The 26807-nt window shown below is 44.7% G+C and overlaps 2 protein-coding genes across 6 annotated transcripts in view; one reads left to right on the top strand and one right to left on the bottom strand.

Annotated features, from left to right (window-relative positions):
• Nucleotides 1–5383, top strand: part of HTR4 (5-hydroxytryptamine receptor 4) — a 104398-nt gene extending 99015 nt beyond the window's left edge. Inside the window, exon 6 of the mRNA XM_045284719.1 lies at nucleotides 5080–5383. Coding sequence (XP_045140654.1) covers nucleotides 5080–5167 — 88 coding nt within the window. The 3' untranslated portion in view covers nucleotides 5168–5383. The remainder of the gene's footprint in view (nucleotides 1–5079) is intronic.
• A 12075-nt stretch (nucleotides 5384–17458) lies between these two features.
• Nucleotides 17459–26807, bottom strand: part of FBXO38 (F-box protein 38) — a 69446-nt gene continuing 60097 nt past the window's right edge. For all 5 annotated transcript variants that reach the window (XM_045284479.1, XM_004696709.3, XM_004696710.2 and 2 more), the window contains 4 exons: nucleotides 25162–25307; nucleotides 24485–24588; nucleotides 23853–23966; nucleotides 17459–18320 (listed from right to left, as the gene is read on the bottom strand). In XM_045284479.1, the coding sequence (XP_045140414.1) occupies nucleotides 18142–18320; nucleotides 23853–23966; nucleotides 24485–24588; nucleotides 25162–25307 (543 nt within the window). In that variant the 3' untranslated portion in view covers nucleotides 17459–18141. The remainder of the gene's footprint in view (nucleotides 18321–23852; nucleotides 23967–24484; nucleotides 24589–25161; nucleotides 25308–26807) is intronic.

Below are 26807 nucleotides of genomic sequence, written 5' to 3' on the forward strand. Positions count from 1 at the left end.
GTTTGGGCAATAGAGGTGTGTGTGGCAGTTGTAGACCTTGGCCCTGGTCAGGCACTGCTGTTCACTCAGCAGAATTCTCAGGACTTGACAGCTCTGAGCCTTTCTTCACTACACTGTACAAGAATGGTCTTATCGCCTGCCGTGCTCACCTGTGGGCCTGCCTGTGCTGACAAAAGGAGCCCCTTGACGGGCAAGAGTCAGTTGGCGCTGCTGTAGCGTTCACACTTGCCAAGTGAAGGCTGTGACTACAACCCAGGGGAGAGGCAAGATCTGGGGTCTCCATCTCTTGAGACCTTGTAGGTTTTATCGAAAAACAGAAAACAGGAGGAAAATACCTTTAAACAATAAAATGTGTGTGTGTGTGTATTACTATTCAAAAAATAGGCTAATGAAGCTGTCTGCTCCCATAAAGATTTGCAGTCTGAGGAGCCCCAAGGAACAGTTCTACTCTGTCCTTTGGAACCACTATGAGTCAGAATCAATTCAAGGGCAATAGGTTATCATTATATTCCCAAAAAAGCAGGGCCATAGACCTCCTATCATGTCGATGCTGACTCATAGCCACCCTATAGGGCAGGGTAAAACTGCCTCTGAGGTGGTAACTGTGCCAGTCTGGGTAGACTAGAGAAACAAATCCATGGATACACATATGTGTATGCTGGGGATTTAAGTGGAGAGAAAATGTTTTGAGAATGATGAGGGCAATGAATGTACAAATGCACTTTACACAATTGATGTGTGTACGGATTGTGATAAGAGTTGTATGAGCCCCTAATAAAGTGATTTAAAAAAAAAAAAGAAAAGAAAGAGATTTATATGCAAGAGGAATTGAATATTGAGAAAACATCCCAGCCCAGTCCAGATCAAGTCCATAAATCTGATATCAGCCCATATGTCCGATACCAATCTATAAAGTCCTCTTTAGACTCACGAAACCCATGCAATGACACCGAATGTAGAAGATCACAGGTCAGTGGCTAACAAGTCTTTGGATCCAGTGGCATTGGAAACATCTCAGCCCTGGCAGGGGTCTCTGCATCAGGGTGGATCTTTGTGTCTTGTCAGCTGCTGGAAGTGTCTCTGGCCTCCAAGGAGGAAGTACCGGATTTCCCAGAATTCTCAGGAGAAGGCCATGCCCACACAGAGGCCTCATTGGCTATGATCTGATTAACAAGCTAGACTCCACCCCTACACTCTTAATCCTCAAATTGACAGTAACTCTTTAGGAATAGAAAGCCCTGCCTTTCTCCCATGAAACCATGGGCGGTTTTGAACTGCTGACCTTGCAGCCCAATGCATAACCACTATGTTCCCAGATCTCCTTATCATTATCTACCCATAGCTAAATGAGATACAGTGAGCCCTGAATACACTTTATTTTCTTAGATTAGTTTAGGCTTGCAGGAAAACTGTGCAGAAAATACAGAGAATTTCCATATAACCCTGTCCTCCACAAGGAGCCCTGGTGGCAGTGGGTTAAGATCTGGGCTGTCCGTTCAAGCCTGCCATTCTTTCCCAAGAGACAGAGGAGCCTATCTGCCCCCATAAAGATTCGCGTCTCAGAAACCCTAAGGAGCAAGTGCCACTCTGCCTTATAGGAACTCGCCAAGATGGAACTGACTCAATGGCGATGAGTTTGGTTGAGTTTGGGGGTTCCCATCCATGTGCACAAAAACGATTGCTATCCCAACGCAGACGCCCCTGTGTGTCAGCGTAGAACTGTGCTGCGTAGTGCCTTCAAGAGCTGATTTGGGGGAAGTAGATCACCAGGTCGTCCTTCTGAGGTGTACATGGGTGCACTTGAACCTCCAACCTTTAGGTTAACAGCTGAGCAGATCCACCATTTGTCCCAACATATTGCATTCATTTGTTTATAGGACGTCCCAGAGTTGTGAGTAACTAGCTTCCAGATAATTGGTACTTGCCCTTTAATGTTATGTAAATTTGTTCTCACTTTGAAATGACTGAACCAACCCCTACTGGCAACAAATTCTTCATTGCAATCTACTTCTCTTGCTGCATATGTAGCTTTTCAATCATTGAAAACCCTTGGAGCCTTTTCTTGCACTAAACCTGCCCACAAAAAGCTCTACTGCCATCAAGTCAATTCCAGCGCCCCCTGTTGGAAGATCCTGGCAAGGAACTAGCCTGCAAAGCTTTGGGGTTTTCTAACAAAGCAGTTGCATTAAGTCCACTCTGACCCATGGCAACCCTCGTGCTGGGATTCAAATAATTTCACAACTGGTTCACTGACCTCATGACCACTCTAAGTAGTTTTTCAAAAGATACCCTGTAAGGTAGTTCATTATTTCATACAGTTAGTACTTAAATAAGAGCAATGAATAAGGTACACAAAACTAGCTTGTGTTATTAAAATAGAGTTTTAAGTATTACTGAAAATATGAGTACCTGAAAACAGACAATGAAACTGTCAGTTAAGATTTTCTATATTCCTTCTGGATTGGCATCCTCACATGGAATACTCTTCATTTTATCCCAGCACCATCGGCTATGTGATTTGCCCTTCGCCCTCTGTTCACTGTGGGAGTAGGATCCCATTCCGTTAGCAGTACTCCTGACAATAGGCACTATGTTTGATATATTAGGTGTAGTTAGATAACATCTCTCCTTTGATCGCGTTATGTTCATCTTTATAAAATACCTTTTCCGCTTTTGCTGAACTTACAGCAATTGTTCTGACGTTGTTTTTAGTCCTTCGAACACCTTCAGGAATTGCATCAATCACTCATAATATCTCGTGGGAATTTAGGGCATAACACAAAGCTGAAATGAATGACATCATCTCGCCCTCTGGTTATTTGGCACTTTTTCAATTCACGTTATTCAAGGGGATACCCCCCAAAACCTAGAATTTGTTCCCAAGCTATGTATTTAATTTTTTTTACAAAACACCCATATCACCTTCAAAGTACTCTCCATTACACATAATATATTTGTCAAATCTGCAGTTTCAAACTCATCTGTTTGGATGGCTGACAACATCTCCCTTGTTTTTTCTGCACCTCTTCTATGTCATCAAATCACTGTGTTCTCAAGTCCCTCTGCATTCGCGGAAACAAAAAGCCGCATGGAACAAGGTCAGGTGAGTCAGGAGTGTGGAGCAAGAGAGGCACGCGTTTTTTTTGTCAAAACTGGTGCACTGTGATGGCTGTGTGAGGAGGTACAATGCCATGATGGAAAAACCAGCCCCCATCTGCCACAAGTCAGGCCCTTTTGTCCTATTGTTTATGCTATCTTTCTAAATAGACAGCTTGACTAACGGTCTAACCTGGTGGAACGAACTCCAAATGCAATGAGTCGACATTTTTGTCCATTCCAGACGTTGATGGACATCAGAACGAGGTTTGTTCTCAATCAACAGTTCACCTTTTTGGACATGAGAAAATCACTCGTACACTTGTGTTCTTCCCACAGCACTGGCCTCACTGTGTTCAACAGCACAACCACTTCTGTAGCATTTTTCCTGAGTAGGAAACAAAATGTTCCAGTCACACGCCATTCTCTTAAATTGGCCTTCACACACACAGAAAGCGAGGTTCAATCGAAACTGCTTTGACAAAAAAAAAAATTCATGGTGACCAAAGAGAACCTTCTCAGGTAATGCCACTGGGTGCACGAACTCAGAGCAAGTTATTCAACGCTCCCCTAATGGGGAAAATTCGTACTGTGCAAGCCCTGCTCCATCCTGCTCAATTCCAGATTTTTTTGGTGGGGGAGGGGTACCCCCTTGGTATGTTTGTTTACTAAAGTAACAAAAGCAAGGGGGAAAAGATGCAATATTTCATCAAAATTATAGCAGATTTTATGAAATGAATAAATGAAAATTGCAAGAGAGTTCCATCTTAATTTGTCATACCTATTGGTAGAATGAACATTACTTTGGATGATTAGAATTTGCCGTTGCACAGATGAATGTTAAAAACAAGTAAGGAATATAAATTTGTGATTTCCCCCTTGGGTGGCTGCCAAGCACCCACCTTAGAAAGAACTCTGATTATAATTGCTATCTTAACTACTGTTTCACCAAAACTTTGCTATCGCTTCTGCCGGTAGGAACCAGCTGAATCCCCCCGCTGGGTATATCTTGTTACTAATTTTCCTTGGCAAGTCATGTAACCTGACTGCACCTCATTTGTTCCACCCCAAAGGGGCAATGAGAATAATTAGGCCTACTATGGATTGACTATGAGATGGAAAGGGTTTAGCACAGCGGATGGCACACAAAGTCAGGCAAAGGAAACCTTCATGGCAAAATTCCACTTGTTGTTCAACAACCAAGTCTTTTTCTCCAGGTAGGATGCCAAACAGTGACTTGCTATTTATTGTGGAGCCATTGTTGGTTCTTCCCTCTCGGTCACTGAGCGGTTCTGATGGGGTTCCTAAGTCCGGCAGGAATTCCGTAACAATGACAGCCAGATGCTGGAAACTGGGTGACCGATGAAGAAACACGTTTGCGATTGAGGTGGATTTAAAGACCATTGACCTATCGAGGACCTCTGTGCAGTACTACTGAGGAATCATAAACACTTGTCAAGTGGGAAATTGCACCGTGATGCTCAGCGTCAACTTGCTGCTTGATTCATCTAGTTGGTTTCCTTTTCCGAATGGCACCAAGAGAAATCAAAGTACCAAATGCTGTCCCATTGTCTCTCGGACTGTGAGAAGTTTTCTGTTGCACACACAACTGTCCTTGTTTGAGGAGACTTACAATGATCAGGGACCCTCAGGTGCAGAGGGTTCAGGTTCGTATCACAAAAGTATCTGCCGGGAAGGGAAGAAACCTGGATTCCAGTCTAAACTCTGCCATTCACGGTGTAACCCTAGGCCTGCCATTCCTCCTGGGTCCTTAGTTTCCCCACCTTTAAAATGGACAATTTGGGCTCTGATGTAGGTCTTTGATCTTCCCCATCTATGAAGTACTGCCCCAGAGCTGCTTCCCCATTCCTGGGCTCTCAAGAGTACGTCTTGATAAGGAACTCAAGAACAGAGGGAGGGTTCTCTTCAATACTTCAGAAGGATGCCTGTTAGCTGCTCACATCTTCTTCATTTCCTTCTTAGGTACACGGTTCTGCACAGTGGACATCACCAGGAACTGGAGAGACTTCCCATACACAATGACCCAGAGTCCCTGGAATCGTGCTTCTGAGGGCGAACAAGGCCCACAATGCAGCCATTTCATTCCCTTTCATGTTTGCATGAACAGGACGCCATGGCATCCCTCCTGATCGTCATCATCACCCGTGAGGCATGAGGCAGTGGGGGCTCAGGGCCCCGGGAAGGTGCATGGAGGACAGTGCTGGACACAATCGAGCCCAGAGCACAGAGGATCTCAGAGCTGTGAAGGGCCCTCAGGCATTTTCAGATCCAGCTTCTCTTTGAACGCACGCGGAGCACCCTCCAAAGCATTCCTGAATGGTGGCCAATCTCTGCTTGTGTATGTCCAGAGGAAGGAGCTCACTACTCCCTTTGTTGAAATTCCTTTGACTGTGGGGATGCTTTAATTATAAGGGAGTTCTTCCTTTGTTGAACACAAGTGCAGTACGCGGCTGCTCCAGTTGGCTGTCTCTGTCCCAAGAAATCCTTGGGTTCAGAAGATAGTGATTCCCCACCATACACACCTCTTCAGGTTCTTTCTCTAAACATCTCAAAGGCCTCTTCGCTCTGGGCATCTCTCTTGGGCAGGCGTCAGTTGGTGAATTCACGAAGCCTCTTAAGATGAAACTAGGCTGATAGCAAAGCAGAGACATTGAGCCAGAAGCACTGATGTACTGCCAAGTGAAACGCCAAGACGTTATAGCCTTGTTTGTAGCCAAGGCTCTTTGTTTTCTTTTCTTTTCTTGGGAGAAGTCTATGGAAGCTTGCGTAGGTGTTGGTTATGACACCATTTGCCAAAAGAAGTGTTTATAGCTGGCATTTGACTGGTGTGCGTGTGCGTGTGCGTGTGTGTGTGTGTGTGTAAAGACAACAATTTCTGCTTGGCATATTGGCTAACAGACCATTGGAATGAATCTGGATTCGCTTCCCTTCCGTGAAAATGGATGTACACTTTTTCAGAAAATGTTGATTGGGAATGATCTTCTGACTCAATGTTTGAGAGGGAAACTGACTTGATCTTCTGGGCACCCTTTAGGGTCACCTGGTCTCAGACATCTCCATTTCCCCCCTTAGGCAAAGACATTACTTAAATATACCCCACTACTGGCTCTCTGGGGAAGCTGTATCAGACTTCTGCCTATGATGCTCCTGGGATGACCAGTGTTCCGTTCAGACACTTTTTAAAGCATCTCACTCCTTCTAAACTGAAAGGGATGCCTCCCTTTCAATGTCAAATACAGAACTTTCCCAATTTCCTAATTGATTTTGTAGTAACTTATCCTAGGATGAGACTTGGAGTAAGGGTAAATATTTCTCAGCCACTTTTCTTCCTGATTCAGATAAAATGGCTACTGGAAGGACTTGCTACCAGTCCGTAGAGTGAAACAAAGACAACAGGGGGAGTGGTGAAGATGGGTTGTCAAAGTATCCCACACTACAGGATAAACACTTGACCAAAGTTTCAAACTCAAAGACATCTCCACACCTTGTTACCCCATCGGCTGGCCCTGCTCGCTTGCTGAGTGGTCCCAGAAGCCACGGCTGCTTCCTCTTCAAGTGTGTCATTTCCAAGGACAGAGCACATTAGCCCTCCCTCTTCTCTTTGTCCTCAGAAATGGTGAGAAGGGGTAGTCAGATCAAACACAGGATTAGGATACCATCTGGGGAGCTCCTCCGAGTAGACAAACTGGCACTTATCCTGCCGATAAGACCCCAGTGCTGAGGACAGTAGAACTCATTACCTTTGCATTTCCCTTCTTTGCTTCTTCTCAGGAAAGGGAGAGAGAAGTGAATTTGGAGCACTGAATTCTCTGTGTACAGAGTTTCTCTTCTCCAAGGACAAAACAAAATAAAAACAAAAAAATCATTATTAGAGAAGGATTAAGACAGAGATCATAAGAACCAGGTTCTAGCAAGGAGAAATCGGTTGAATGTTTTGAGGAAGCAGGTCAACTTTGCCCCCAAAGTTGACATGACCAACTTCTCCCCTCATGAGACATATTAAATTGCTTATTCATATGCATGCTGTGTTAGTCTGGGTAGACTAGAGAAACAAATTCATAGGCACCCATATGTGTATAAAAAAGAACTTTATATACAAGAGCAGCTGAATATTGAGAAAACCTCCCAGTCCAGTCCAGATCAAGTCCATAAGTCCAATATTAGCCCATATGTCCGATACCAATCTATAACATCCTCTTCAGACTCATGAAACACATGCAATGACGCTGAATGCAGGAAGATCACAGGCCAATGGGCAGCAAGTCTTGTGGATTCAGTGGCATTGTAAGCATCTCAGCACTGGCAGGGGTCTCCATGTGGCTTCTCTAGCTCCAGGGCTGTAGCTCCATCAGAATAGCTCCATGTGTCTTGTCTACAGAAATGTCTCGCAGGGAGTGAGCATGTGTCTCGTGACCAGCAAACTATTTATCTCCATGGCTTCTCCAAATGAGGTCATCAAGCTGCAACCTGATTGACAGGCTAGACTCCACCCCTTCCCAAGTTGACACCGGATTATATAACTCCCACACATGCATACATACATGTATATATACAATCAAAGCATTGCTACGAAATCATGCAAACCTTTATTAAACAAAGGCATCAAAATGTGAAGCTATTGTTTATCAGCATATCCTTCATCTAGGGCTAGACCCTTCTGAAAGTGTTTTCCCTTCTCTGAATAGTTCTGCACCTTTCAGTTAACACCACATCAAGACGGCAGTTAGCACCCTCAAGGGGCCCAAACCATGCTCCTTTTAAATGTTCTTTCAGTTTGAGAATCTAAAAAGAAGTCTAAAGGGTCCAGATCAGGGCTGAAGGGTGCATGGATGATGGTAGAGGGTCAATGGGGTAAGGTTTCTCAATGAACTCTCACAGGACCGCCTTGTAGAACAAGCAGATATATTGTGATGGGGAAAAATTCCTTGGTGCAGATTTCTGGACCTTTTTCTCATTAATGCAGTTTTCTGTTTCTTTAAAACTGTTTTCATATAAGCCACCGTGATGCTCTTGTTTCCTTTGAGAACATCTGTCAACATTCGCCCTTTGTGATCTCCAAGCAGAGCCACCATTCTGCCTTGAATTGAATTGACCCAGCATCTTCCCTTAGAAGCAACTGTTTGGTTTGAACATTTTTGAAAGGCACCCAGTGAGACTAAGCAAAGTACACAAAGTGCATCACTGAGACAAGTTCTCTGCAGCCATCCACTGATCCCACAGATGTGAGAAAGCATGTTTATATTCAGACTAAGCCCATGCGTGTAAGAGCTGGTACCTTAGCAGCAACACTCTTTGACTTAGCCTGATAGACACCTCAGGGTCTATTTCCCCTCCTGGAATGCTCCTTGCTCCAGGAGCCTAGCAAGGATATCTGTTCATGTCAAATATTCGTTGCCTGTGGCAGTCCTACGGTATTCAATGACAATTTGAATTCAACAGGATTCGAAGATCACACCGGGGTGGAGAAATGAGATCCTGTCATATCCCAAGCCTCTTCCTGACTCCCTGCACATGCTCTGATATGCCAGCCCATCCTGATGTGTGTAATGGCCACGGTCACCGCAGACCAGAGAGAGGACAGCAAGTGGGGGAACGGCAGCCCTTGCCATCCAAGCAGAGGTCGCCTAGATTCACCTCATTGCTCTGTCTCCTCGGATCAGGCCTCAGATGATCTGTGGGATGCCCCAGGTACCTTCATTGGAGGCTCATGGACAGGAAGAAGTTTCTTCCGTCTGGACAGGGGCTGGCCTGGCTGTACTTGAGTCTGTGGCTTCCCGAGGTCCAGGCAACATAGCACATGCTGGGAGGACTCCCTGAAGAATGGGCCCTTCTTCTGTGAGAAGGCCAGCCTTGTCCAGGAAGCTTGCCGGGCCTAGAAAGGAATGCTCCCAGGGGAGAGGAAGATGTGCGGCCTCAGCCACCGATGCCAGAGGGACCTTGTTTCGAACAATGGAGGCTGCAGCCCAACCCTCCCCATGCCTGGGTCTAACTGGGACCATCTCTGCTTCCTTTCAACTTGGCATGCCAGCACAAGGGCAGTGTAGGCAGTGCCCAGGCCAGCTCTACCATGCACAGCTAGACAGTAAGCTTCACAAAACCAAAACCCTTAACTGACATTCGAGTACATGCTTGTAGAAAAACCTTAACATTCTGAGACTTGCCCTTATCTTACCACCGTGTCCACTCCATGCTGAAGCTCACTGCTGTCCAGTGGGGGAATGGGGTGGGTGGGGGGTGGGCGCAGGGGTGGTTGAGGGTGGGCACCCAGGGAGGGGCTGGGAAATGGCTATAACTACATTTCATGTTGTCTTCAAGTTAGAACAAAAACGGTGTCTTCTTGGTGCTGTGCTGTTTGCCTGTCTGTTTCTTTTTCTTCCCGATTTCGCTGTCTGGTCAAAGTCCTTGTCACAGCTGTTTGGGGGAGTGTGGCGAGACAAAGGCATGGACTCTTCTAGGAAGAATTTGCGATCTGGTTTCCATTCAGTCTGGAAGGCTGAGTCGGAATACTTGGTTGGGAGTTAAACAAATCAGGGGGGATTTGAAGGCCTGAGTGGTTTCGGCCTTATGCAGTACTGACTTCACTTACCTCATCTAAGAAGTGGGGGCAACCTTTAAGTGTGTTGTAGGTTCAACCACAGGTCACCCAGGACCATCACTAAGACTTTTACTGACTATATATCTTGCCTGAACTGTCATTGACTTATATTCTCCTGTAAACCAGACTCCCACTCACTTAGATTTATGGCAGAAGGAAAAATTGTATGCATTCCAAAAATAGAAAGCCAGTATTGAGTGCCATAAATGGAAGCAACCGTAGTGATAAACACATGAACACAAGCAAGGTTCTCATGGTCTAACTAGATGCCAAGGCTCAGAGTGTGCTCGCTGCTTCCATGTTTCCAAAAGGGAACAGCGAGTGATGGAGAGGCATGGGGTGGGGGGGGGGGGGGGGGGCTCACCCTGCAGCGTGGGAGTCTTTCAAAAGCTTTCAAAAGCTAATTGGGAGGCTTGAAAGGGAATTTCTGAAATATGAGCTTTCAAATGTTAGTGTGATGCCCGCGGTGGCTGCACTCCACCTAATCTCACTCCGTGCCCCAGCAAAGAGAAGTTGTATTCCACGATTTGGGAAACATGGGGATGAGGAAATGCCAACTACTGATATGTTTAAGAACTTCCATTTTTACACCAGGAGCCCTGACGGCACAGTGGGCACAATGTGGAGCCCTTTAAGGAAAGTTGGAAATTCAGACCCATTCGCCAGCACTTTGGGAGAAATATGAGGGGGTCCACTTCCATAAGGACTTACAGCCTCCTAAACCCTCGGGGACAGTTCTACTCTGTTCTGTCGGCTTGCTCTGGCTTGGATTGGACATAACAGTAATGAGCTTGAGTTATTCTTTGGGACTTCCCAGAATGTGCCTTTAGGTTAATCATGATGCTGATATTATAGAGAAGTAACCTGGCGGTGTAGTGGTTATGTGTTAGGCTGCAATCCACAAGGTCAGAAGTTTGAAACCACCAGCCACTCCTCGGGAGAAAGACTAGGCTTTCTACTTCCGTAAAGAGTTGCAGTCTCAGATACTCACGGGGGCAGTTCGACACTGTCCCACAGGGTCTTTATAGGTCAGCATCAACTCGGTGGCAGCGGGTTTGGGTTTTTTGGGAAGGATAAGAGCAGCTAATGTTGGACAAACTCCTTTCTGCTATGCATGACGGTGCATGCTTTTCATAGATAGTCTCAATCCTGATACGACAGCACCAGAATGATCCCCTTTTACATCTTAAATAAACCTGTCGAGAGAGCTGGTGGCTTGCCCAAGATAGTAAATGTGGGAAGTGTGGATCTGGACGCAAAGCAAGGCAGTCTGATGCTAACGCCTACAGTTGTAAACATGTGCAAAGCTGTTTGCTATTGGGACTGATTTATTCCACAAGCGTTCACATGCTCGACTGTCCTAGGCCAGAATAATGAATAAAAAGGTGGAGGAGGGTGGGGGCCTCTTCCCTGTATTGTCTTAGACCTCTTCCCTCCACATCAGTTCTGGGGCTGGAGAGGAATTTGGAACCTTCTATCCTGATCTGAGCTCAGCCATTCCTTTGCTCTGTTGTTGGCTTCGGTTTGTTCCCACTCACTGAACCTCAGTTTCCAGCTTTAAGTACCCGAGTTTTGGAGCAGGTAATTGATCAGAAGGAAAAGCCCCTGTGTGCTGAGTTTTTTCAGTCTTCCCGGTATTCAGTCTAGAATTTTGGTGAGATACCAGCAAGAGACCCTAGATGCAGATCTCAGAGTTTTACACCCACTCCTCACTGATGGACATGGTGACATTCCACATTACGCAAAAAGCTGTGTCATGTGAAAATGGAGGGTGAATGTATCAGATTACCAAAAATATGGAGAACGATATCATTACATAACTACTAAATTATCTCATTCCACAGCTGTCAATCTTATTGTTGATGCCAGGTGGATCTTGGTTCAAAGTAAGAAATACCTGAAAAATCTTTCCTTGTGTTTCATTGATTATGCAAAGGCATCCAACTGTGTGGATCATAACCAACTATGGATAGCATTTAGGAGAATGGAAATTGCAGAAGACTTCACTGTGCTCATATGGACTTCATCCATGGACCAAGAGGGCAGTTGCGCAAACAGAATGAGGGAATACTGCCTGGTTTAAAATAAGGAAAGATGTACATCAGGGTTGTAGCCATCCACCATACTCACTCAATCAGTGTGCTGGGCACATCATCTGAGAAGCAATGATATAAAAAGAATGTGGCATCAGGATTGGAGGAAGGTTTATCAATAACTTGGGATACACAGATGACACAACCTTGCTTGAAGCACTTGCTGATGAAGATCAAGGGTTGTGCCTTCAGTATGGATCCCAACTTCAATATCAAGAAAACCCAAATCCTCACAACTGGGCCAATAGGTCACATCATGACAAACAGAGAAGAGGTGGAAGATGTCAGCATTTCGTCTTGCTTGGATCCACAATCAATGCTCATGGAAACAGCAGTAAATAGGTTACAGAAGACGCATTGCATTGGGTAAGTCTGCCGCACCAGACTTCTTTAAAGTGTTGAAGAGCACGGAGGTCACTATGAAAGCCCACCGGACCCAAGACCATGATATTTTCTCACCTCATGTGCACGTGAAAGATGGACATTGAATAAGGAAGAGCGAAGAAGAAACAATGCTTTTAAATTATGGTGCTGGCAAAAAAATCTTGAAAGCACGACAGACTTCCAAAAGAACAAACAGATCTGTCTTGGAAGAAGTACAACCAGAACTGTCCTGGGAGGCAGGGAGGGCGAGACTTCCTCTCACGTGCCTTGGCCATGTCAAAGGGAGACTAGTCCCTGCAGAAGGACGCCATGCTTGGTAAAGCAGAAGGGAAGCCAGACAGAGAAAGGCCGTGGACACGGTGGGCTCACACGCTCTGCAGAGGTCTCTGTGAGCGGGACTGACGCGCTGGCACCTCACAGCAGCAACAGCAGAGAATCACATGTGGCGCAGCCTCCTGACCCGTGCTTGCAGCGATCACAGCCAGCGTTACTCTCGCCTGCTAACTTGGCATTTGTTACTGCCAACCGTACATTGTCAAGGTGCCAAGGAGATTGGGAGATGTATGTTTCACTTTTCTCTTAGATGTGAAATGTCAGGTCATGAGACAGTCAAAAGTGAGGAATATACACCGTCCTGTATTGTTTAGGACATTCCTTTGGACCGCTCCTTCAAGAAGGGCTCCCGTGGAAGTCAATTTGATTTTGGCTGGAACGTGGAGCACCCCGGGGTGGGCTGTCATTGGTGCTCTGACGGAGAAGCCCTCTTCGCTTGCCGCTCCAACACTGTACGTTTTCCGCCTCGTTGTCACAGAGAGACGGCCGAGCTCCTCACAGCAGGGGCGCCATGGCAAACTTCATTTCACAGACGGGGAAACAGGACTTTATCAGGAAAAGTGATTTGCCAAAGGACACAGAGCTTGTAGGGGCCAGAAGCCAAATCACCAAGTGTTTTCTTTCCTCACTTCCTTCAATTTGTTTATATGCACATCATACATATTTGTATGTATAAATGGTCATACAGATAATGTGTGTGTGCCAAGAAGGCCCGCTGGGGGGGCTTCAGGCTGAAATGGCAGAAGCGGCCGCAGCTCCATGTTGGCAGACTTCTCTCCTGGCCTCCTCCCTCTCTGCTTCCGGGCCTGAGAAACTTTCCCCGAGAGCACGGGCTTTCCAATTCGGACTGAAGTCATTCCGCTGTGGCCACTCCCTGGATGTGCAGCTCTGAGCCAGTTAGTTTACCTGCTAAGACCTGATTTCCCAACAGCTAAATGGGGCTTCCCATCATCCGAAAGTGCTGTTATATGGTTCGGTGGAAAGTACTTGGTAATCACTTCCTGTTTAGTGACTTTCATTCCGATGATTCCCTTTGAATGCCCCCCCCCACCCCCCGCCCACCAGGCCTCTGCTTCCTGTTACCCTTGTATATAGTTTGAGAACAGAAGGTCTAGTAAAGATGAATCCAGAGAAAGCCTTTCTTTGACAATCAGAATGATCATGGTAGCAATGGTACCCCTCCATTTGCAACCATTATCCGAGAGTCCTGGGACTCTAACACGTGGGACTGCTAACTACAAGATCAGCAGTTCAAAGCCACCATGTTCTCTGTAAGACAAAGACAAGGTTTTCCACTCACATCAAGTTTCAGTCTCGGAAACCCACGGCAGCAGGTCTACTGTGTCTTTAGGGTCGCTCTGAATCAGAGTCCCTCGATGGCAATGATTTTTCTTTTCCTTTTTTTAAGTGAGACCATTTCCGGAAGGCTCGTAAGTACTGTACCTCTTCTATTGCACCCTTACACCCGCCTGTGGGTGCACATAGCAGTTGTTATGACCATGCTGCAGATGAGAAAACTGAGGCTCCAGGAGAGGGATTGTGACCATCTCCAGATCATGTACAGAGTCCTATCGGAATGTAAGCCTTCCAATTCCAAATAGGTAGTCCCAAGAGAATTGTCACGCGACTGTCACCTCATAGGCTTTAGGGTCCCCGGCTCATGACCCAAGGAGAGAAAGGCACAATTCCCAGATCCCTGATGGTGACTGAGTCATATGAAACATTTCTTACAGTTAAAAAACAATGTTCCGGATGCTGCCCTACAAAGCGGCCTATAATTAATGGATAACCAGAGCCACTCAGGGGTTTCTGTGGGGCAGGGGTCAGTAAACAAACTGTCGCCCGTGACCACAAAACCCAACCCATGAGATAAAAATAGGTTTTACTTTTTTGAATGGCTGCCGGAGAGAGGATGAACTATCTCCACACGCGGAAATTATGTGAGATTGAAGTTAGTGCGTCCATAACTAAGGGTTTGGTACAGCAGTGCCACACTCATTTTGTGAGTTTTTTTGTGGCTGCGTTTGTATTTAATTCAGGAGTTGACGGAATGCCTGCATATTCTGCAAAACTGAAAGTACTATTTGACCTTGTGTAGAACATAAAAAACAAGCTTGCACACCTTTGCTGTGGAGTGATTACTACCCATCCAGTTTCTACATAGACATTTAGCAAATGTCTACTATATTAAGCATTTTCCAAGATTTGGGCTTTTTCTGCCCGTGTGGGTATCCACGGAGTTTGTGGGCATCTATGGAGTTTGAGCACACCCTGCTGTTCCTCTCCATAATCTAACTGGGTTTCCAAACAGTGCATGTTATTCCACCAAATTATAGAGCAGCGGCCTCTTGTGGTTGTTCTAATTCTTGTCTCGATCGTTTGTTCCTGGCTACCATGGAAAACCGGGGCTAGATGGGTCTTCCTTGAGATTGGGAACTCCAGATTACCTTGAAGGCCTGGGATGTTCTGTCCTTCGTTCTCTGCCTCTTGCTAACCGGCTACAACCTGGAGAGCACACCAGCTTCTTCTAGTTAAACCACACAACCACTCCCTGCCGGCCAGGCCATTCCGGCACGCGGTGTAGAACAGGCCCTGTGGGTTTCTGAGACTCTCTTGAAGGGAGTAGAAAGCCCCAACCTTCCCCCGCGGAGGAGCTGCTCTTTCAACTGCTGACCTCCAGGTTAAGCAGCCCAGTTAGTCACGACTGCACCAGACCACCTTATCGAACCCTCCTTGGGGATTCTAAGGAGATAGGCTCATATTTCTCTCTCAATGGAGGGTTTGAACCCCTGACCTTTGGGTCAACACCCCAACAAGGTGACAGAGATGACAGAATGCAGTAATCAAATTGTTCGAACATAAGAGGAAGAAAGGCATTGTTGGTCATTCAGAATGACTAATGTCACACTGGCCTGCACTCTGGGTTTTCTATAGTTTTCAAAGGCAGCCTAGTGGGAAATATGCAATTGGATTCTTATTTTAGAATAAGACCACCAGTGGGCAATTTCCCCCTTAATAAAACTGGACACTTTTTTCCCTAAAAACTCTCATCCTTCAAACCCCTAAAACCAAATTCACTGCTGGTGAGTTGATTCCTATAGAAGAGTCAAATTACACACCGGGCTTCAAGGGCTTGTCCGTCTTTAGAGACACAGTCTGCCACGTTCCTAGGAAGCAACTGCCCACCTTCAGGTCGCAGCTGAGCATTTAAACCACTGTGTCACTGCAGACACAAGGCCATGTCTGTTTAGAAACACAGTTAAGACTTGACGGGGGTGGAAACTCATGTCAGGCAGAAATCTGTCAAAGACGGAAAATGCAAATATTTCCCACTGAAAAAATGAGCAATAGGACAGCGGTAGGAGTGCCTTCTCTCAGAGGAAGCAACTTGCAAGACCCAAGAAAAAGCCAAGGCCACTGAGCCCCGAGTCCCACTGGCTGAGGTTGCAAATTGCTGTTTTCATGAACTTCAGCTAACAAAAGGAATTTGTGGAGGCGCTCAGCCAGCAAGGCAGCTGGTGTTACTCAGGAGCCTTTGCTCTTAACCTCGCAAACTGGACTAGAGCATGCATCCATCCCTGGTGGCAGTTTCTCTTAGAAACCTGACCTGGTGTTTTGGGAAATTCTGTTGTTTCCCAGTGTTCCATCCCAAAGAGAGTTCAGAAGTGTGATTTACAGCCTCAGAACTAAAAAAGGGAACTAAAGAGAGACAGAACATAAAAACCAAGACACAGGTCCAACTTGGCTTGTGAACCTAAAACGGACACAATTCCACACCTTCAAGATTGTCATGTTCTAACAGTATACCGATGATTTGTTTTTGGCTTTTCCCCCCCCTTAAAACGAGGCAAAAATTGACAAATAGAAAAATAATTCACTTGGCAACGTTACAATTTTTTCACTTTGTACAAAAAAATTATACAACTTAATCACTATACAGTAAGTAGTGTGGTTTGTTTTTAAAGACCTTCCCCCTCACTCAAGCTAATAAGTACCTATCTAAAGACCTCACTGCCACTGAGTCAATTCCTACTCAGGATCGCACCAGTCCTCCCTCCCTCCCTTCCCTTCCCACCCGCGGTAACCAACAAAGAACGATGGCTTCTATTTTCATCTGAAAGCCATTGCTTGACTTCTCATAGCAGTGGTCTCATAAAATATTTGCCTTTTGTGATCATTGCACTTAGCATAAGGTTGTCCGAGTCCATCCCTGTTCAGACTTGTTGCAGCTTGCTGTGTCGGCATTCCATCCTGTGTCTGTACCAGCTTCTCCGTTCCCCCATTAACAGCCAGTTGTTGACATGCGTGTCCATTTAACTACTGTCAGGGGTACAGATGACCACGGGCTGCTATCGGTACTGGGTCTCATTTCTCTAGGGTCATGTGGCATTTCTAATGGTTACGGACATGTCATGGATTTGCTAGTGCAGTTTTGTCATCTCACTAGCAAGGTGTGAAGGTGCCAAGCCCTCCACACCCTTGGCAGCATGCTTTCTGGTTTTGAACTTTGCTCTCTCCTTGGAGCAGCCTCAATGAAGGAGTCCTGGTGACACGGTGGAATGAGGCTGCTAATGACAAGGTCCAGCAGTACAAACCCACCAGCCACTTCGTGGAAGCAAGATGAGGCTGTTGGCTTAAAACTTTAGTCTCGGAACCACTACGGAGCAGTTCTGCTTGGTCCTGTGGGGTCGCTATGAGTCAGAAGCAGCTCGATGGTAGGAGATGGTTGACTGGGAGCCTTTCTTCATGCGTATGGCAGCCTGTTTTGTTCAGTGAAATACCTGTGTCCTCTGCTCATTAATTGGATTGTCTTTTTGCTGAGGTATTGGGATTTTCTACAAATGTTATAGATAAGTCCCCGGTCCAATAAGTCAGTTTTTTGGTGAAGTATCTGCAACCTTTCTTTAAAAATAAGGATTTAAGTTCAAGGCAAGAAAACGTTTTTAATAAACTTTTATTTTTATATTCAAGTTAAAGCAGATACACGGTTGAATGTGGAAATAAATAACTAAATACTCTGGAAACTTTTTCATTTCCCAATCATACTCATTTCTTTTAGCTTGTGAAACATTTTACTTGATTTTGAGAAACATGGCAAATGTTAAGACTTAAAAAAACAATCACTATTCTGTACAGAAACACATAGGCTTCTCTGACTACAGAGTTTAGCTGGTGTTTTAATAGTAACAGAAAAAATAAAGCACGTCAGACATACTCCTCAACAGATTCACTCACATACCTTCGCTGGACAAGAAAAAGGCACAGGTTCAAGGGGATGACGGTGATTATTAAGAATATAGTAAGTGGGGAGTCAGCCGAAATTAATTAAGAAAAACAAACAAAATGAACTCTTTCAAATTATCTGCCTTCATTAGGTGAATTTTTAAATTAAGTTGTATAAACATATGATATAAAGTTGGTACTTTAGGAAGCGTCTTTTTTGTTTTTTGTATATTTCCTCTATTTACAAATCTTTGTACACAATTTCAACGTTCCTTCTACATTTCCTCTACACCAAGGTGAGCCAGAGCGTCCAAAGTGCACATCTGAGCCTCTGCGACCCGCTCTCGCAGGTGGGGCAGCTTTCAGCAGGAACAGCTGGGCAGGCGAAGGTGCCAATCAAATGTAGTCATCTTCAACTGGCTCTCCGTTGACATCGCAGTAGTGAATGAAAATTGCCACGACTCGCTGAAACACACCCTTCTTTATCTGGCGCATCTCGGCGATCTCCTCCCCTATTGTTTCCATACAGATGTCTGCAGACAACTGCCCTTTCCTCCGAGGCGCATAGATGGTGTCTGGAACACAGGAAAAAGGATTAAGTTTATGATGATCAGAATCACTGGAAAAGCCCCCGGGGACTCAGTCAGCTCATGATATATGCCTACACAGACTCGTGCAAGGTCATGGTGCAACGACACAGGGTTCTGTGTGGCTTACAGCCCGGAAAGAAGGAGCTGGCAATGTGCTTCTGAAGAAGCTGCCCAGTGACCACCTCTGAACAGCAGCAGACGCTGCCCCGCCGCGCTGGGGCACTCGGAGCATGAGCGGGGAAGAGCGGCCTTCTCCGAGCACAGCTAACCTTAGTGCAGTGCCTGGAGGGAAACTTCAGGGACCTTCATTTGCTGACGTGCCTGATTCAAAATGACAAGAAACCGCTGTATGTTTTGAGAATGATGATGGCAACAAATGTACAAATGTGCTTGACACAATGGATGTATGTATGGATTGTGATGAGTTGTATGAGCCCCCAATAAAATGATTTACAAAAGAAAAGAAGCCGCTGTCATTGGGAAGTGCAACCACATATTAGTCGAAAATAAAACAAAACACTCCAAGATGGATGTTAAGACATTAGTGGGCCAAAAGAGAATGGGGCTCCATCAGACCCTCAGATCGTATATACACTGGGAATGACCACTTGAAAAGAAAGTGTTGCATTCACTGTTCGAAAGAACTTTTTAAAGATCTGTACTTGACCCTGGTGACAGCGTCCATACTACCCCAAAAGACCTAGATCGAAGGCAATCCTGATCCAGATTCCACCATCAGTTTTTAAGAAGAGAGAAAAACGAATCGCCAACTTCATATGGAATTGATAGAAACCCCTGATAAGCGAAACATTACTAAAGAACAGAGAAGGCAGCCTTATGCTTCTCAACCTCCAAACTGGTTCTACAACCTTAATAGCCCAGTCAGTCTGATATCAGCACAGTGGCAGACACAAACCAATGCGACAGACTGAGAACCCAGGAGAGCATCAAGTAAGTCCGACTTCCTGTGGACAGTCCAGCTCAGAAAGAGGGCCCAAACCCACATCTGGGGAAGGGATCGTCGCTTTAATGAAAGGTGCTTCTAAAACTGGGCATCGATTTGCAGGAAAATAAGATCCGTACCTCTCACCATATACAAACAAAACTTAACTCAAGGTGGATGACATACCTCAATGAAAAACCGAAAACTTTAAAGCTCATTAAAGATACAATAAAGACAAACTTAGGGGCCCTGAGGAGTGGCCTAAATGCAATAACAGTAAAACATGCACCGACTACAATAGACCGACTAGATGACTGGGATTCCCTAAAAATTAAACATTTATGTGACTCAAAAGATTTCAACAGAATAAAAAGCAAACACACAGACGGGGAAAAAAGTTTTGTAAACAACAAACCATACAAGGACTAATCTCAACAATGTATACAAAAGTTGAATACCTAAACAACAAAAAAGACATGTATTTTGTCATTGGTGGTAACCCTCTTGAACTTTGCTTGTATGTTTTCCAGGAGTGTCAAACTTAAGAGACTTACAGAGACTGCAAGTAGAACAAGAATTCCTGGAGGCTATTTGGGGGTGAGGATTGGGGGCGGGGGTAGCTAAGAGGGAGCTGTTATCGAGGCGTTCAAGAAAGAAGAGAATGTTTTGGAACTGACTGTGGCAGCAATTGCACAATACTGTTTGATGTGACTGAACTATGGGATGATATGATAGCTGTATCAGCGCCCAGTAAAACGAAATATGCAATATTTGCAAATATGAATATGTGAAAAAGTGAAAATTATGAAATAAGATAATAAAGAGAAAGCATAGCTGTAAAAAGGTGGTAGGCACTTCACCAAAGACAATTCACATACAAGAAGAAATGTTCACGATCATTAACCACTAGACAGATGCAAATTAAAAGCTAACTCATGCTAGTATTACTGGCAACGGTCAAACAGCCAGCAAAGAATAAATGCTGACAGGAGCGCAGAGTGGCTGGAACCACTGTAGCATGATACAACCACCGTGCATAACGCCATGGCGTTTCCTTGAAAAACTGGAGACAGAAATACTGTATGGTCCAGCAACCCCACTACTCGTTATCGACTGCAAGGCAATCAGAGCCATCACACAAACAGAAGACCGTTCCTGGGAGCACTAGTCCCAGTAGCAAATAATGGAAACAGCCGAAATGTCCATCAGCAGAAACATGGACAAGCACATTTTGGTACACACACACAAGGGAATGCTACACAACATCAACAAGTAACGGGAACTCTGCAAAGCATCCCATCACCATGCACGAACCCGGAGGGTATTACACTGAATGAAGCTAGTCAATCGGAAAAGGGCAGCCATTATATGAGGCTGCTACTAAAAACGCCAAGAAACGTGTGCTTTTTTCTTTTTAAAAAGACTGATCCTAAAGTACAGTGCTGTCAGGTAGAGGGTCGTACCCATCAACCATCTGATGAAAACCGTGTATGATTAAAGGGAAGCCCAGTGAATACAACCATCATTCACTCTGCACTAGCCACTAGCGCATAATTGTATGCACTAGCCACTCATGGCAAAGATGAAGACGTCAAAGACTCTTACCATTTCCTGCAGCTTGAAAACGATCACACCTAAATTCGACACGGACCGATCATGGGAATGTGAAAGTTGGAAAAAAGAAGGATCAGCCGTAGAAAATAACTGCCTTGGTGACAGAAATCAAGCTAGAGATGAACGTGATGTGAACATAGAACACGACAGGAATTTGCAAGCCTTAAAGACACATGCATTGGACAAACCTTTCCCAACAGCGATTGTACACAAGGACTCATCAGATCAATACACAGAGGCAAATCACCTACACTGTTGGAAAAAGACAAAGTTTAATGTTACAAGGCCAGATTCATGTTGAAATGGAAGAAATCTAAAACGAGTCCACAAGAGCCAACGTATAATCCTGAGAGCATCTCCCCTGAGTTTAGAGAGCATCTCAGACAAGCCCATCTGCAGTGAACACTGACGGCTGAAAACCAAGTGTCGTGGGAGCACAGCAAAGGCAAGGACACAACACACGAAGAAAGCAAAGGCCTTTAAAGTGACAGGAAATGAAATGAGTATCAGAAAAGACTGTGAAAATACTGTTGACTGTAGAGCAGTTAAAGCAACCGAAGAAATGATGAAGTCACAAGAGCCGAATACATTTCAAAGCAGGGATTGAGAACACAAAGTAAGAAATGCGCAAAGGTCAGGAAAGAACTAAAGAAAAGAAAAATTGAAGCCTGCAGCTGCAATATTAGATAATTCCATGGGCAAGACACTGCGCATGGCAGGAAGCATCAAAGAAGATAGAAGTAATACACATAGCCACTATACCACAAAGAACTGATAAGAACCAATGTCCAAGGCTCACTGAGGTCACTGGTGAAAACCAGGACTCCCGGAACTGATGGGATACCGACTAAGATGTTTCAACAAACAGATACAACACTGGAGGTGCTCACACATTTTATACCAAGAAATTTTGAAGAAAAGTCCACGGACAACCAAGTAGAAGAAGTCAATACTGGCATCTGTTTGAAATAAAGATGGTCCAACGGAATGTGGACATGAGTGTCACACATCTGTAAAATTTTCCTGATATTTCTCACCTGACTGCAGAAGGACTTCAACTGTCAGACATTCAGGCCAGATTCAGAGGAGAATGTGGAACAAGGAGCATTATTGCTGATGTCAGGTGGATCTCTGGTATCACTCGTGTGTCAGTTTGACGTACTGTCGTGGCCCGCACGTTGCTAAAAGACATGCCACTGGTATTTCAAAGACCAGTTGGGCAACTCATGGTTTCATTGGAGCTTCCAGACTAAGACAAACTGGGTGCAGGGATTTGGCAATCTTCTTCTGGAAAAACTGGCTAATGGAAACTTTATGAACAGAACCACATTTGCCTGTGCTTTATTGACTTTTCAAAGTGTGTGGATCAGGACAACTTATGAATGTGAAGAACGCTAAATAGTGCTTATGCAGAATCTGTACCTGGACCAAGAGGCAGTTGGTCACATAGAGCAAGGGGTTACTGCATGGTTTAAAATCAGGAAAGGTATGTGTCATACTTTTTACCTTTTTACCATACTTATTCAATCTGTCTTTTGAACAAATAATCTGAAAAGTTGGACTATATGGGGAAGAGCAGGGTATCAACATTAAGAAATACTGATTACACATTATATAAAAATGCTATAACTTTGCTTATTGAAAGAGGACTTGACACATTTCTTAATAAAAAATGAATTACATAAAAGAAAATCCTTACAACTGGATCAATAAACAATAAGCAACATCACGATGTTACAGATTCCACTTTACTTGAATTCACAATCAATCAACACGCACAGCAGGAGCAGTCGAGAAATCAAACAACATAGTGCATCGGGCAAATCTACTGCAAAAGACCACTTTAAGGCGCTAAAAAGGAGCAATGTCATCTGAGGACTAAGTTGTCCCTGACTCAAGTCATCACGGTAATTTCAACTGCCTCCTATGTGTGGTGAGAGCTGCATGTGAACGAAGAAGACTGGGTGCATTTGGATTACGGGGACGGTGAAGAATACCGATTACACCAACAATGGCCAGAAGCACAAGCAAACATACCTCAGGGGAAATCCTGAGAGAAGGAAGCTGAGGAGAGAAGACAACAAGACTGACAGACTTTGGGCAGTATTAGGAGACCAGCCTTGGAAAAGGACGGCGTGCTCGGTAAAGGAGGAGGCAGTGAAAAAGTCAAGATGGACGGCCACAGGGGCTGCAACAATGGGTTCAAACACAGAACAATCATGGACTGGTGGGGGTTTCACTAGGTTGTGCACAAGGTCTCTTATATGTTAGAACCAACTCATTATCACCTAACAGCAGCGATGGAGGGAATGGATGTGTACCTCATGGAATAGTGCCTCATTTAAACTGTAGAGGGGCTTCAAAAAATTCACAGAAAAATCCCAGTATCTTTTAACTCCCCGTTGAAGGTCCCTGTATACCTTATTGGCGACCTAAAACAGTGTATGACTGATTACAAGGTCCACGGTGAAAGCAGTCCTCCAGAGAAGTAAGTTATATATATACATGTATGTGCAGTCCATGAAATTCATCTCCAGTTTTCTCGGTTTGTTTCTAAAACTTAGCTGCAAAAGGATATTCAAATGTGCTTACACATAGCAAAACTGTATTTGAAAGTCCTTTCAAGTTGCCAATGAAATTTCTACAACTGTATTAATTTTTCTGTAAGTTTCCACACATACACCAAGCAGCTTACTAAGAACATGAGAACAGTTAGGACAACTGGAACACATTTTAACAATAGAGATGACAAACTCTCCAATAGAGTAAAATAAATGCAAAATTCCATTGAAGGATCCTTTCTACCCATTATTATACATTCTTTCTAAGTCACTAGGCTGTCCTCTGTACAAATAATAGAGCAATGTAAAAGCTATAGTGCCACTAAACCTCCAACGAAACTTTATCCAACAAAATGGGATCTACTCAAACTTGAGAAGGACAAGTAAAGTCATAATTACTTTCTTCATCATCTTCAAAATCGTAGCGTGCGAAGCTGTTAGGTTCTGCTGCCCGCAGTGACCTGAGCCAAGGGAAGTCAGAAATCATGGAATATGGGGCTCCGTCCACCACTCCTGCAACACGAACACAGATGAAACAGGGTCAGTGCGTGGAGGCGCCGGCAGGGGCGAAGGCCGCAGCACTTCCAAACAAGGGCTGCAAGTACACTTTCCAGACCGCAGGGCTGGAAGAGCAGAGCCAGGTGATGCAGCCGCCAGTCCCAGCATGGGTTTTTTTATGTGATCCTGCCCATTTTTTGCTTCCCGTAAGCCAACTGTTAAATAGTATAATATATGTGCAAATAAATACTACACAGTCGAATATATATAAAAACAATTATATTTTACTCATGTAACAATGTAAAAAGGTTGAGTCTGGCGACTCAGAAACTCTTCCAAATCAACCTTAAAACCTGTGATTTTCAATTTTTTTTCCAGGTTGTTTTTTTCGTACTGCCTCTTACTCAGGGATCGTAGACACATACAAGAACAGCCATAGTCACCTGGCCCCTCGGGCTCTGCTTCAGAGCTTGCCTCAGGCAGGCTCCTCTCTAGTTAAGAAACAGACTTTCCAACCATCTTTAAATGCTCACCTTCTAATGTATAGATTTCTCTTCCCCAGGGGTACTTGGGATACTTTTTTAAGTCTTCCTCAGTTCGAGTGGCTTCAGGAAAGAATTCATACTTAATAAGTTCTCTGCAGGCAACGGGAAATTAATAGAAATTATGAAGCTAGAAATGATGCTGTGGTGGGGGGTGGAAAGCAATGTCAAGTGTTCCATGCCCAGATTCTACTGACCACCTCAAACAGTACGGCAAACAGCTGACAGAAATATCGACGACACACTCAAACTAGAACACAGGTCTAGATGAGCCTACACTACTTCTGCAGTCTCTTCAAAGCCACACGCGAAGAAAGCAAGCCGCTCTCTAGGCAAAGCTTTTAGTGTAGGTGCTTCCCACGATGCTCAGAAAGCCCCACTTTCTGATCATCTGAAACATCCGTCTTAAGACCTCTTTTTTCTGGATTTCTTTTCCATGTCTTCAGGCTAAAGAAATGAACTTCAATGTACCTGGGCATTGTTCTCATGTGATAAAGATATCATGGAATCTACGTGCACATTTTTAGTGTTAAATCTTGGGCCCCTCATTTTGTCATGAATATTAAATTATTATTACAAGTCTGCCTGGGGAGCCCAGAGAGAATCGTTTCAAATAAGGAGCGGCTGGGATTTGCTGCTGGGAGCCCCGGCGACGGGAAGTGACTTACTGGTTGATGTTCGCTATCGTGTCCATCCAGCTGCGAATGCGCACCTTGTTCCGGACATTGGGAGGGTTACTGAATTCGTGGATAATGCAGATGTGATACGGGTAAGGGCCACTGAAGAGCTTCTGCTCCAGAGTCAACGTGTCCACCTGTGAAGGACAACAGAGAGGACTCTGGTCAGAGGGAGAATGAGCCACAGAAATGGATCTCTGAGAACTAGAACAATCTTTCCAGGGGCCTTCAGTCTGAAAATTCTTGACTAATTTGAAAATCAAATAGACATGGTCACCTTTGAACACAGCTTGCCAGGCTGGGAGCAAGTCTTAGCAAATTGTACAAAAAGCTCAGTAATTTATATCTCACTGTTACGTAAATAGAATCCCTGGTGACAGTGGTTAAAGAGCTTGGCTGCTAACCAAAAGGTTAGCTGTTCAAACCAGCCAATGGCTCCAAGGGAGAGATAAAGCCATCCACTATGCCCAGTTAACTGGCTTGGAAGAAGCTCTGGTTTGGTTATAGAAATAAATACCCATCCAATAAAGGGTCTCTGACTCAGGCAATTAGTCTCAAGGGCCCTCTTTAGATGACGTCTTTTACAGGTCTGAAGACTGACTACACTACTCCCTCAGAACAATAAGCTGCTGCGGACTCCACTCTGACGCCAAGGCTCCTCACATGTGTTATCAAACAAGAACTGGGCTCCAAAGGCTGGATTACAAACAATTTTTCACAAGTAGTTCTCAGGACTTTTCTCGGGTGCTTCTGGGTAGACCAGAACCGCCAGCCACCATTTCAGTCAGCAGCAAAACGCTTTAATCATTTGTACCACTCAGTACCCACTCACACTGGGCTACCAGCCACAGTCGCTTGCCTCTGTCTTATTTGAAATCACCATCTTCCCGCGGACTGCCTTTTCCCTTCTCTAGTTAGGAAACTCCACTCTGCCCCGTTTGTGGCATGTTCGCCTCCTCCGGGGGACAGCAAACGGAAACAAACTGTGGACACAATTTAAGGGCCAGGCTCAAACAGACTGCAAGCGTTGCTTAATAGTTCCTTTACACTGCTGTGTGGCATCAAGTTCAGAGACTCATGGACTCTTTACTCTCAATAATGATGATGAACGTAGCAGCTATTTATTTTAAGGTATTTACAGTTTATTTACTTTTAAATCATTTTATTAGAGGCTCATACAACTCTTATCACAATCCATACATGCATCAATTGGGTAAAGCACATTTGTACATCCATTACCCTCATCATTCTCAGAACATCTGCTCTCCTCATAAGCCCCTGGCATCAGCTCATTTTCCCCTCTCCCACTCTCTCATGAACCTTGATAATTTATAAAATAACAGCTATTTATATGGTTGTTTGCTACATACCAGGAACTGTTGGAAGCACTTCACATAATATATTGTTTGAATGTCACAATAACCCTAGACATACTATTACTACTGTAATTTTACAGAGGAAAAATGTCAGACATGGAGGTAAAGTGTGGGGAACAGAAGGAATTCTCTTAAGTTGTCTCCCCAAAATATGTACCAAACTTAGCTGCTTAAGAGTGACTCTCGGCGAAAGTAGGTCAGAGGTTATTCTCCTTGACATTGGCCATCTGTGGTGGCTAGACCATTAGTCTGACTCACCCT

Source organism: Echinops telfairi, unplaced genomic scaffold (genome assembly GCF_000313985.2).
Source record: "Echinops telfairi isolate 266 unplaced genomic scaffold, ASM31398v2 ScPeMD7_7469;HRSCAF=8507_0, whole genome shotgun sequence".
NCBI lineage: Eukaryota > Metazoa > Chordata > Mammalia > Afrosoricida > Tenrecidae > Echinops > Echinops telfairi.